The 13125-nt window shown below is 37.3% G+C and overlaps 1 protein-coding gene and 1 long non-coding RNA gene across 7 annotated transcripts in view; one reads left to right on the top strand and one right to left on the bottom strand.

Moving 5' to 3' along the window:
• LOC140914770 (uncharacterized) overlaps positions 1–13125 on the top strand; it is a 75777-nt gene that overhangs the window by 60307 nt on the left and 2345 nt on the right. For 3 of the 6 annotated variants that reach the window (XR_012159977.1, XR_012159978.1, XR_012159979.1), the window contains 3 exons: positions 997–1256; positions 6673–6813; positions 9647–13002. This is a non-coding gene — a long non-coding RNA (uncharacterized lncRNA). Of the gene's footprint in view, positions 1–996; positions 1257–6672; positions 6814–9646; positions 13003–13125 lie in introns of those variants that run through there. The other 3 variants (XR_012159980.1, XR_012159982.1, XR_012159981.1) reach the window with 2 other exon arrangements.
• The window catches only part of CCDC6 (coiled-coil domain containing 6), a 63744-nt gene that overhangs the window by 22808 nt on the left and 27811 nt on the right, over positions 1–13125 (bottom strand). The window contains exon 3 of the mRNA XM_073353393.1: positions 7336–7464. Within this exon, the coding sequence (XP_073209494.1) occupies positions 7336–7464 (129 nt within the window). The remainder of the gene's footprint in view (positions 1–7335; positions 7465–13125) is intronic.

Consider the following 13125-nt stretch of genomic DNA (forward strand, 5'->3'; position numbering starts at 1 on the left):
GACCTGTGCTTTAGCCCTTACATACAGTGCACCCTTCCTGTAAGACAAGTGAATTGTCATTATTAATAAATTAATTCAGATACCAAAGCAAAATTAGATATTCAAGTGCTTCATGAAATAGTTTACCTTCCAAATACAAGTTTTTTCATCAAAGCTGAGTACAAAATTTGTTACTGCTAATGAAAAGACTATTGTATTCAAATCATGACTTTTTTAAAAATGATAATAAATATCTCTATCATCAGTTAAAGAAAATAAAAAAACTGAAGGAAGAACTAATAAGCCTTTCCTTTGTATTTGTGTGACAGAATCTTTAATACAGACAGTTATTTTTTAATTTTAAAAAGTGCTTTTGAATTGAGATTCTAGATTAACAGTTAAGGAAATTTATACTTAATACAACCAAAAGTCAAAAGAAACAGTATGTTGCAGTAAACATTCAAGGCATTAGAATGTGGATCCACATTAGAATGTGGATCCTGACTCTAGCAAAAGCTGAAGATATACACTGAAAGTGTTTAGCACACTGCTCTTTAGCCAATTCCTCTCTCCAGTGCTTGGAAGAATACAGGACATTCTGAGAATTCACTCCTCCCTACCCCCAAAATTACCACCATACACATTGTTACTACACCATGAAGGGAAGTTTAGATCGGACATTAGGAAAACTTCCTAACTGTCAGGGTGGTTAAGCACTGGAATAAATTGCCTAGGGAGATTGTCTAACCTGATCTTAAAAATCTCCAATAATGGAGATTCAACGAACACCTGTCAGGGGTGGTCTAGATAATACTTACTTCTGCCATGAGTACAGGGTAGTGGACCAGATGACCTTTCGAGGTGCTTTCGAATCCTATGATTCTATGATCACCTGATGATAGGGGGTGACTACAGATCAGCTGTTGCAGTACAGTGGTCTCTGCATCACTTAATTCATACAATTCAGATTACATTAATCATATCTGAACTCTTCTTTTAATTGCTTTTACATTTCAGGTACAGCCTAGCACAACTGAAAAAACCTTATGCGAGGAAAACAAAGTAATATAAATTTTCTTCAGTCAATCAACAATTACCAACAAACTCAGATTCCATCAGACACTAAAAATAAATGAGCCTTGCATCATGCCCTGAAGGTCAAGAGACAGGCTCTGATGGACTCCCAAGTGAAGTGAACTCCAGAAGCAAGGGTCCTCAGCCATGGAGGTTCCACTGCCACGAGTGCACCTGCAGCAGCACAAAGTGTTCAAATACAGGTACGGAAAGCAAATATCTCCTTATAGACCTTAAATGCTGGAATGGGACGTACATAAGAACAGCCATATTACTCCATCTAGCCCAGCATCCTGTCTTCTGACACTGGCCAATGTCAGGTTCCCCACAAGGAATGAACAGAACAGGTAATCATCAAGTGGTCCATGCCCTGTTGCCCATTCCCAGCTTCTGGTAAACAGAGGTTCAGGACACCATCCCTGCCACCCTGGCTAATAGCCACTGATGGACCTGTCCTCCATGAGCTTATCTAGTTCTTTTTTGAATCCTGTTATAGTCTTGGCCGTCACAAAATCCTCTCGCAAGAAGTTCCAAAGGTTGACTGTGCATTGTGTGAAAAAATACTTCCTTTTGTTTGTTTTAAACCTGCTGCCCATTAATTTCATTTGGTGACCTGTAGTTCTTGTGCTATGAGAAGGAGTAAACACTTCCTTATTTACTTGCTCCACACCAGTCATGATTGTATAGACCTCTATCATATCCTCCCTTAATCGTCTCTTTTCCAAGCTGAAAAGTCCCAGTCTTATTAATAACTCCTCAGACGGAAGCCATTTCATACCCCTACTCACTTTTGTTGCCCTTTTCTCAACTTTTTCCGATTCCAATATATCTTTTTTGAGATGGAGTGACCACATCCGCACACAGTACTCAAGATGTAGGCGTACTTATGGATTTATACAGAGGCAATATGATATGTTCGGTCTTATTATCTATCCCTTTTTTAATGATTCCCAACATTCTCTTTGCTTTTTTGACTGCCACTGCACATTGAGTGAATGCTTTCAGAGAACTATCCACAATGACTCCAAGATCTCTTTCTTGAGTGGTAACAGCCAATTTAGACCCCATCGTTTTACATGTATAGTTGCAATTATGTTCTCCAATATGAGTTAGTTTGCATTTATCAACACTGTATTTCATCTGCCATTTTGTTGCCCAGTCACCTAGTTTTGAGAGATCCTTTTGTAGCTCTTCGCAGGCAGCTGTGTTCTGCACTAAGGAGCTTCCAAGTGGACTTCAAGCACAGACTAAAGTCAGTTGTGTCTACAAAATGAGTTTGGCAGGGACTAGTTACATTTTAATCTAAGGGCAAGGGGCTATGGCTACATGGTTAAGATCGTACACTACGCTCTGATTAATAGGAAAATTCCCACTGTCAGTGGAAATTTGCATAGACACAGGTGATAGAATATGGTCCTTAGGTTCTCACCAAACTTAGTTACATTCAGCATTCTATAATGAAAAAATGGTATTTTTAGGACCACAATAATTTCTGCACTTTGTTTTTCTGTGCCATATATCCTCCTTTCTTTGGTTTTCCACCTATATCCCCCTCAAAACTCCATATTTTGTGCGTATTGTTCTTTCTTCTCTATGCTTTTCCTTTGTCTCCTTTTTGAACTCTATTGAGTTGAACTATCTGCAGGACTTGAACTTACTGTTTCCCACAGCATCCCAACTCTACCTCTGGGCTTCATCCATCCCTTTTCTCCTTCACACCTTACCATATTGCTGGCCCCAAAGAGTAACCTTTCTTCTTAAGAATCAAATCCTGTTCTCTTTTTTTTCCAAGAACGAGGGCTAAAGGGACGGTTGTAGCCCTAGATTCTACTCTTAGCTAAAGTCCTACTTATCTCCCCAACTGCATCTCTTCTAGCTGCCCTCTGTGCTTTGCTCATTAGGGAAGCAGCTGAAAGAAGAAACAGTAAGAGGCCACAACTAGCATTGCAATCACAACAGCAGACTACAGTACGTGGATGGCAAACTGTGACAACCATCTCATCCTGTATCACTGCATCAACAATGGAGAAGCACATTACAGTTCATTTTAGCTAAAATATCCAGCTAATGAAATTGCCAGAGTTTCAAATTTAGCTGTTATGCTTCAGAGTGTGATGTCTCAATGAGAGTTAAAATCTCTCAGATCTGTTGTTTTCAGCTATCTGCCTTAAGACAAAGAACTACATCAGGTAAAAAATTCAGAAACACAAGAAAACAAATGTTTTTAAAACAAAATGCACTGCAGAATCATAACTGTCAGAATGGATTACTCCTGGAGTGGGTTGCCCTGGCCTGTGCCACAAAAACAGCACACTATAGTACTCAAATCTGGAAGAGATGAAGGCACTTCAAGTTCTGCACTAGAGATAGTGAACTTAGTCATGTGCAGAAGAAGACACAATGGGTCACCAATACTATCTGAGAATCTGTGACAGTGCTGGATCCCATAGAACCCCAACACAGCAAGCAATGTAGCCTCTGACGTTAACACATATTGTCTCCACAATAGTTTGAAACCATTCCTTAAAATCATCCTTCCTCCTCCTCAAGCATAACATCAACATCAAGATAGTCTTATTCAAATCCAGCACCAGGTCTGCCACACCTAGGTAACTCTGGGGAAATCATTCTCTCTCTGTGCCTTAAAATCCCTACCTGTATAATATTTCCCCTTTCTTGCCTTTTGACTGTTTCTTACCACATGCATATACAGGTTGTAGCACAAGGGGGTCACAATCTCAATTGGGGTCTCTAGGTATTAACATAACAGTAATAGAGGAGTTAAGTGTTGTTTCAATTCATCCCCTTAACTTTAAAAAAAAGTGTGTGGGGGGGGAGAGAAAGAGAAATAGTAAGAATGTGCTGTAGGGGGTTTAAAGGAACTTCGGATTTATTTTACCATACTGAAAAGAGAAAATTATATAAACAAAAACTTTAACACACCAAACTCATAGGAGCAAGAAAATTCAAAGACAAGATTGACCATCTATCCTTGACTCAAAACAACTTTGCACAGATATAAAATTAGTGCATTATACCAGGTACCTAAGTACAAGAAAACGGGAGGACAGCACAGTAACACCACAGTCCTTTTATCTTTGAACTTCCTTGTTTTTTGAACATTCTAACAAAAACCTACTTCTTGTATTTAAATTTGATTATTAAAGTTTTGTGTTCCACAATTTTATCAAGCTGTCTGCCCAAGATACAGTACCATCACAAATACTAATGAATTTACAGAGAGACAAGGTGAGTGAAGTAATGCCTGTTGGCAAGAGAGACGAGTTTTCAGGTTTACCAAGACTTCTGTATCAAGACCAGAACAGTTCTGTGTAAGCTTCAAAGCTTGTCTCTCTCAGCAATAGACATTAGCCCAATAATACACATTACCTCAACCACCTTGTCTCTCCAATATTCTGGGACCAAACAGCTCCAACACATCAGTGCAAATAGTGTCCGTAAATTTCTTGTATTTCAATTCTGTTTGTCTGCACTTTAGTTCTAAGTGGTCTCCACCACCACCTTGTGGCTAAGAGAGTTACTTCAGTTTAACGTTTGTTTCCAGATTGTGATGGTCATGATTTTGTCAGGTACTACATTCACCTAATTTTCTAATCCATATTTAAGTATCAGACAGAAAAACAGAATAATATTTAGTATATATAGTATTTGACATGTTCAAAGTGCAAAACAAAAGTAGGGGGCATAAAATCATGGTTAAAATAATTAAAATCCATGTTTACATTATAAAATGGGATGAAAGTAAAGAATTCTCATGTAATTAGAAAATCTGATTTAAATAAAAAATTTTTAATGTTCCATTTCTAAAGTGTATGTGTGATACTTTCATTAGTTTTCCAGTTACTAGTAGGAAAAACACATCTATGTAAATTCTGGAATTCTACTAGTCTCACATTTAAAATGCTCTTCTATGCTGAAAAAGACAAGTCTAGGGCCTTGTATTGTGAGGAGACCACAAATTCAAACAACTTGATTAGCAAATAGCCTGTGACATATTTGCAACCAACATACCCTTCCAATATGCTCCATTTCCATAAATAAAGAAAGTTGAAATCCTGTGGCCAGGCAATCCTTCATCAGGTTTTGCCTTTTGAAGTCAATGGCACGTGTACTCATAAGTCATTAGGTGCTTTTGAAAATCCCACAATTAGGTGCCTAAATATGGGTTGGAAAAGTCTGGCCTACCTTTATAAAAAGTTCACAGTAATTTTGTTAATATACTGAAAGTAGAAATAACTTTTCAGTGTAGAGCTTTTGGTTTTGAAGTGACAGCTTTACGCCACAAGAAGTTTAATAAGAACAGTTTTTGCTCCCTAATGATGCAATGTCCATGCTTAATTTTAAACAGAGAAAGTCCCACTGAAGTACAGTAAATGCGAATCAAGTACACCTGCTTAAGTATTTGCAAGATCAGGACTTCAATTTCCAGTATTTTGATTTTTGCCTCTAGCAGTGTTGTAAAATTCAAAAGATACCCTATCCATAAAAGAATTGTAAAAAATTTATAATTTAATTCATTAAAGTTTTCACCTAAAATTGCGACAGCACACATTTTCCAATTAGTTTTACAGAGCCTCAATTTAAATCAATTACAAAAAAATCAGATGATTTAAAAGTCACTCCATCCCAACATTACAAAGACAACTCCCAACTCATTTGAAATCATTTGCAATAGTATATAAAAATATCCCATAAATTGGATTACTAAAAATGAAAGTGATAATTCTCTATTTACAGTCTATTTATGTTTTGCATTTTGGGTATAATTTCTCTAACTTTGTTGACAGTTTCGTTACCTAGTATCATGTATGAACATAATGATATGCTTGCCCTTGCTCTGGGAGTCCTCATGTAGAGTCTTTCCAAGCCACTTTGGGAGTGTACAGCTTTTCAGTCTATTTCCCTGAATCCCTGCACAAAGCCAGGATGAAGCAGGAGTTTCTCCTGCTATACTGAACTATTCCCTGTGTGAAGCAGAGACCCCATTTTCCCTATCCACAGAGCAGGGGTGGGAAACACGTGTCAAGTGGGGGTAGCATATGCACTGTAAGAGACAGCATCTAATACGTGGTGAAGAGCAGCAGCTCGCACCAGCCCCATTACCAGTCTGTTTATGAGCCGAGAGGCTAAGTGCTAGACAGTGCTAGACACAGTATTAACACCTTTAAAAGGTGTGAGTGCTGGTGGAGAGAAGATGATGATTTTATTGTCATTTATATAGTCTATATTTCAATATTAATTTTAGGTTTCAGAGTAGCAGCCGTGTTAGTCTGTATTCGCAAAAAGAAAAGGAGTACTTGTGGCACCTTAGAGACTAACCAATTTATTTGAGCACAAGCTTTCATGATGCTGTTTTCTAAGTTACTTTTTCTAACGTTTCCCTCTACAATACAGAGATAGGACCATCCGGGTCTGGAGGGAAGTCATCCCTCCTTTCCAAAGTATTGCAAGGTGGCCCCTCAGGTGTGTATCACTCCTATGAGATGGGAAAGAAGCAGGATCATAAAGTAGATGCTGGAGCATTATATTGAGGTAAGTGGATTTGGAAATATGGGGAGTAACTTTCAACCAATAATTTTTTTCTGTGTGGTCTTTCAGTTGCATTAAGTGTGAGAGATACTGCTGAAGCAGTGGACAGACTGATGTGCAAACTTCTCCAGTAGAAGTACATACACTTAGGGGAACGATGTGGTGTTTGAGATGTGGCTACTGAACAACAAACATACATCTGTTTTTAAGGTAAAACCATGTGGGACTAAGCTATGTTTTACTCAGTTATTATTTTATCATTTTGTGCTTTCCCTTGCTTCACTGTAAACACCTGTGTATCGTTTCAAGGACTTGTATGTGGCTACAAGTGCGTACAGGTGAGCTAATATGTTATAATGGTGGTGGCAACACCAGTATTTCTCAGTGCCCAAAAGGCCAACGTACTTTACAAACCTTGTAACAGCCCTGTGAAGCACTATTATACAAATAGGCAGTCTGAAGCATAAGATTAAATAATTTACCATAAAGATCACAAAATTCTATCAGCTATTTCCTTTGAATATAACATTTTTTTCCTATTCCAAAACAGTAAAAAATTGAACAATGACCTCCAGCTAAATTATAGATTTTAAGAAATGGGTCAAATTTGGAGCCTAAAACATTTATGTATTTTTAAATCACTTTTTCCCCCAGTGGAAAAAAAAAAATCTGAACAGAAGTTGTTCTCTAGGATAAACACTTTATTTCAAAGAACAGAAAATAGATGTTTACCTGCTCCAAAGTGAGCTGCTTAGAAATAGTATCGTTTTCCAGTTTTTTAATTTTCTTCATCAGCTTGTTCACTTGAAACTCCTGTTCCTGCTCTAAATGCTGCTCCAGTTCAGCCTTCTCATGCTGTAGCTAAAAATTCAAGATACATATGAAAATATTTCAATGCAAAATTATAAAAGACTACAAAGCAGATTACACAGGACTATAAGCAACACCACATTTATTCTTTCTGGATATTAAAGTCTTCTCTACTAGCTATATTCAACTCTCATAGAAGATCTGAAAATGTACACCACACTTTTTAAGATCAACATTTTAAATTATGTTTAATATATAAAACAGATTAACATAGCATAAATTTCCAAATATTAGCAAAGACAAAAATCTTTCTTGCGTTAACCCCATCAAACGGAGTCAGCTCTTGGAGTCCTCTCCATCCAAAGTGCTCTGTGTTCACTGCCATGTCCTCTATCTCATCACGTCTTTCTTTATGACATCCCACAACTTCTTGAGTCAGCCTTTTTTTCATTGAATCTTGATCTGTTGGACTCTTAGCTGTCAGGACGGTACTTGACATAACCAAACCATTTGAGCCTGAATTCCATTTTTTTTGTTTATGGGCGTTACTTTGAACATTTCTAACACACACATTCCTTCTGGGGTCTTTCTTGCTTATCCCATTCATCCACCTCAACATTCACATTTCTCTGGAACAGATCATTCAGTCATCCTTCTTTGTTGCCCACATTAAAGCTGGATGGACTATTCTTTTATAGACTCTCAATCTTACTGGTATCTTCTTGTCACATACTACACCACTTATCTCTTTCCATTTGAGCCATGCATTTATTATCCTAGCTCTAAATTTCTTCCTCCATTTCCCCAGATTCTGGAACGCAGATACTTGAAACTTTACCTTTTCGATACAGTCTGCCCATCTAGTTTCAAGGATAATTCTTCATTGTTCACATTGTGAAAATTACATACCACCTACTCTTTTTCCTATACTTATTTTGAGGCCATGTCTGTTCAACACATCTCCCCTTTTTTCAAGATCCTTTTCTAGACCATCTTTTCCCTCACTGTATAGAACAATATCATCTGCAAACAGCATGCACCAAGTTGCCTCCTTCACTAAGTTCCTTGTAAGTGTATCCAGATGAGGATAAACAACAAAAGGCTCAATGCTGATCCCAGACCTTGTCCAATAGTTTGCCTGTTTCACCACTAAAAGTTTGACTATTGACATCGCCCCTACGTACAGGGCTTGAACAAGCAGCACAAATTTTTAATACCATTTTCTCTCTCATTCACCACCAGATCTCTTAAAATGCATGCACTTCTAACATTACAAGTTGTATGAAAATTGAGAAATGCTGTTATGTAGCAGAATATTGTTAAAACAGAGGTAACTTTCTAAGAAAAAACACAATTTGTAATTTCAATATCATAAGTATATTATTCTCTAGTCTTATACCTTCGTAGACCAGAATTTAAATCCTGCCTCTGATGGTCATATCTTCAAGCTCACCTTAAATACCTACCCAACACCACTCCCAAAAATATGGTATGACTAGAGTTTTCAGAAGAGGGAGTTAAGATTGTAACACGAGGGACCGGAGCAATAACAGAAATGCACATAAACCTTGCACAGCAGTGCCTAGCTCAAGGTAATGCAAGTTTTTCACTTATCAATTTAAAATTTGCTCTAATTTAAAAAAAAAATTGGACCCATTCTCTCATGAAAATTAATACCAAAGCCAGCTGCTGATAATCAGGTTAACTTTTAGCTAGTGAATTAATAACAATGAAGAGGTACATGACCAGCAAGTCTTAGGTCAGGTCTGCAATGAAATGTTATATTGGCATAATTACTTTAATCAAGATGTGAAAATAAACCCACATCCTTGACCAATGTAGCAATGCTCACATGGCTGCATCTACACCAGGGGTTCTGTCAATGGAAGAAGGCTTCCATGAATCTAGCTAATTTCATTTGGGGAGGTGATGTTCCTAGACCAACAGAAAACCCTTCTGTTGATCTAAAGTGAGTCTACATTACACTGCTGTTAATGTCAAGTGTGTGATTATGGACTGTTAACATCAGCAGCCTATCAGACAAATAAAATCAGAATGGTTGTTCAAAAACTAAACCTAACAAATGACATGAACTAGAAACATTTATTATTTAATCAAGTTTTGCTGCAACTGCATAATCTGGCTCATCACGTCACGGTTGCTAATGCTTGGGTGAGGAATCTGCATCAGAGGAAATGATGAGGCTCACTCACTTATGCTTTACCTATTGTAGGACCCATTAAATCCGATCCTAGCAGCGTGAGCACACTGCAGCCAAAGCACAAGGTTGTGCTGATCAGAACTCCAATGGCTCCATCTGATTTTCGGCAAAGCCAAACAGGAATGCTTTCTTTTCTACTTGACTCAAATATATGAAGCACATCAGAAAGCGGAGTACCTGAGGAGCACAGAAGAAAGCATTGCCCAAGTGAGAAACATTGGTAAGGACTTGCTGTGCTGGGTTCTGCAGGATTCTGACCTCTTTGGTGGGCTGTGAAGCAACTTCCTGGGGCTCTTCTCCTCTTTGTTCTTTTGATTCCACAAGACAAAGTATGGCAGAAAACTAGTGGTGGTACTTCCCCAGACACCAAACTCTCATGACAAACTGTGATGTCACCCTCAGATTGCACAGATCATCCCTCTCCTTTCTTACTTACTTTAATCAGCAGTGAAATAGTTAATAATGCTGATATTTCAATCTCGCTTTTCCCCAATAACAGCTGCAGGTTGGCATGGCTAAATCTCTCACTGACACAGAAAACATCCACTTAAGTAAACAGTGCATTAAGGGAAGGGTGGAGTATTTTCAGATCGACACTGTGCTTTTAATTATATGTGCAGCACTTAGGTATTTGTGATGGTTGCTTATAAATACACAGACAGCTGCGATTTGAAGAGAAGGGTAAAAAATATGCACTTGGTAACTGGAACTGTCAGCTACATAACATTGTCTCAAAGATGAAAATACTAAGTGGTGTAGTAAATGGGTGTTTTTAAAAGGCAGCAAGGTAAAAAGATGGGCAGGCTTGGGATAAATTTAAGACTGCAAACAATTTAGATGGCCAGACTGCTAAAAAGAAAGCTGTGCAGTGACAGAAAGCATCAGAAATGCTCCCAAAAGACAGTAGCAAATACAAAATTGATGTAGGTGTAAACAAAAAGTAGTCTACTGTCAACACCTTTGGTTTGTGTATTATACTTGGCTGACGATTCAGTGCAAAATTAAGTGAACAAAATTAATTTTTCCCTTTATTGTGATCCTGGTATCTTATGAGTTTCTTGAATTCAAATGCATTTTCCATTCAAATGCATATTTACATTTGACTCTTGTGGAAATAATTAGTCTTATTTCCTACAAATGCAGTTTCAGATAAACTGAAGAAAATCTAGATTTTTGTAGTCTGTCTAGTGTCTTCAACCACAGATATAATCTATGTGGATTTTTAAAAGATATTTCTGAAACTGAAGTTACACAGGCTTTGTTCCCAGATGCCATCAGGTAAATGATACACATTTTGTATGCAAACAATTATTTTATTTGCATCTTGGCATTAACATGACATTTGAGTAGGGTCAGCAGCTTGTTTTTACAAGATATAGTATTTTCAAAAGGACCAAGAAGAGTCAGATATCAAATCTATTTTTATTGCCCTTAGTTTGCCCAAATACACAAATTATGCCTATTCACTTGATGGTGTCCCTTTTAACATTATCCACAGGTCATCATGTGAGATGCACCAAATTTAGAACAACTAGCAAATAGTACAATATTGGTAAAGGATACTGACAAAGCAGAATCTCACTAAATTTTTAAATGTAGAGAGTCAAAAGGATAAATGAGTTTGTAAGTAAAAAAAACCTCAATTATCCCTTTGGGAAACCTGTTGCATGCAAGATTAATTTTCAAAATATATTCCATGGAATCTCAAAAGGTGTGACAAGTGCATGCAGGGAAAAACTTGCAACAACAAATCCTATACCAAACACATTTAATGGAGTTATGCAAACAAAGTTATCATAATTCTCAAATGAGTAGTTAATTTTAACAGAGTCCCTGAATCCTATGTTTCCAAACTTTTCAAAGATTTGGTTGGTCAGCAGAACCCGATCAAATAAAAGACAAATACAAGACATTTAATTTAAAACAAGGGCTGTAAAAATAGTTATTAGTGAAGTGGTTGTGTCACTAAAAGCCTTTTTTCAGATAATGAAGGATGTACTTCATTCCAAGATGTCTGCTGAGGTGGTATTTTATCTCATTGTGCAAATGCAGCATTTTACCAGCAGAACCAAATGCTGTGTTGCATAAAGCTAATTTAACACAGTGCTTCTACAAGCCCAATAAATAAGCATACAAATTTTACTGAAGGCTAATATCAACCATTTAAAAACATACATTAGCAAACCGGGCTATGTCATATGACAGCAGAAAGCACAGTCTAAGAAAGATAGGCATCCTGGGGAAGTTATCTGCTTCTCTTATTGTAAGTGCAAGTCAAGCGAGCAAGTAATAAAAATGTTTCAAAATCAATTTTATAACCGTTGAAAAACTAATGCAATTTTATTGTGTTTTATAACTGTAATGAATAATAGCATGCTGAATTGGGAAATTCTTATGAAACTACTAATGGGAGTTCGTGCTTTGGTAGTCAGCTTTCACATTTAAAATGTATTAGAAACATTCTAGGAGCTCTTTCCAGATGCCACTCAATGCAGTGTGTAAGTCCCTTCCAATCTAAAGAACATAGATTCAACAATGCAACCGTTCAGGTAACATGAAAAAAAAGTCACTCTGCCAACTGTTCGGCAATTGCATAATGTGGCAGCAATTATTTCTTGGCAGCAGAATAGTAATAGCTTGAAAAAATAAGAGGCCAAGAATTCTACCTTGGTTAGCAGAATATATCACAAGGCCTCCCTGTGACGTCTAAAAGTCTTTCATGTATGTCAGTTTATCTTAAATTTCTCAATTAACCAAAATTGCTTAGGAACACGTTAACTTTAATTTGAGAAAGTTCAACTCCAGGTCAGCTCAATGTTGAGATCAGAAAGAACGTTTTTGAGTCTTAACATTCCTATCATTTCAGATTAGGATGGGCACCCAAGATCAGGTGTTTATTGCCAAACAGAGAGAGGAGAGAATTACAAAAACTCAAGACTCTTTTTATGGACTTAATTGGAAGTCTGACAGCCTCCAATGGAAGTCCGATCCAAAACAGGATCACTGTCTGAGACAGAAAGGATTCTGTCTGAAGCACAGAAATCCCATATGGAAGAGGAAAGATGCCAGTTCACTATTTAGCGGTCTTTTTTCCTATTTTTACATCTTCTCATGACAACACTTCTCAGCCACATGTGTGCAGTATCCCTGAACAATTACACATGACCTTTGCTCCCTTACCTCACTCTGGAGATTGCAACAAGCCCAGCCTATACACTTCATATAGTAAGAAACTTAAAGCTGCTCTCAAACCAGAGATGGTGCATGTAGCTTAAAATAACATGTCCTATTTTTAAGTGTAATGAGCAATGAAGTCAATGACAGCTGGAAACCTGCCTATCAAAATTAACTAAACAAAATTCACTGTACATGATTGGTATTCATTTTTCTTATATAGAAAATAGGTTTTTGGCTTCAGTGGGAGTTGCTTGGTGCCCACCACTTTTGAATATCAGACATTGAGGAACCTAATTATGAACACTAGGATCCTA

The sequence above is a fragment of the Lepidochelys kempii genome, chromosome 7, assembly GCF_965140265.1.
Source record: "Lepidochelys kempii isolate rLepKem1 chromosome 7, rLepKem1.hap2, whole genome shotgun sequence".
NCBI lineage: Eukaryota > Metazoa > Chordata > Testudines > Cheloniidae > Lepidochelys > Lepidochelys kempii.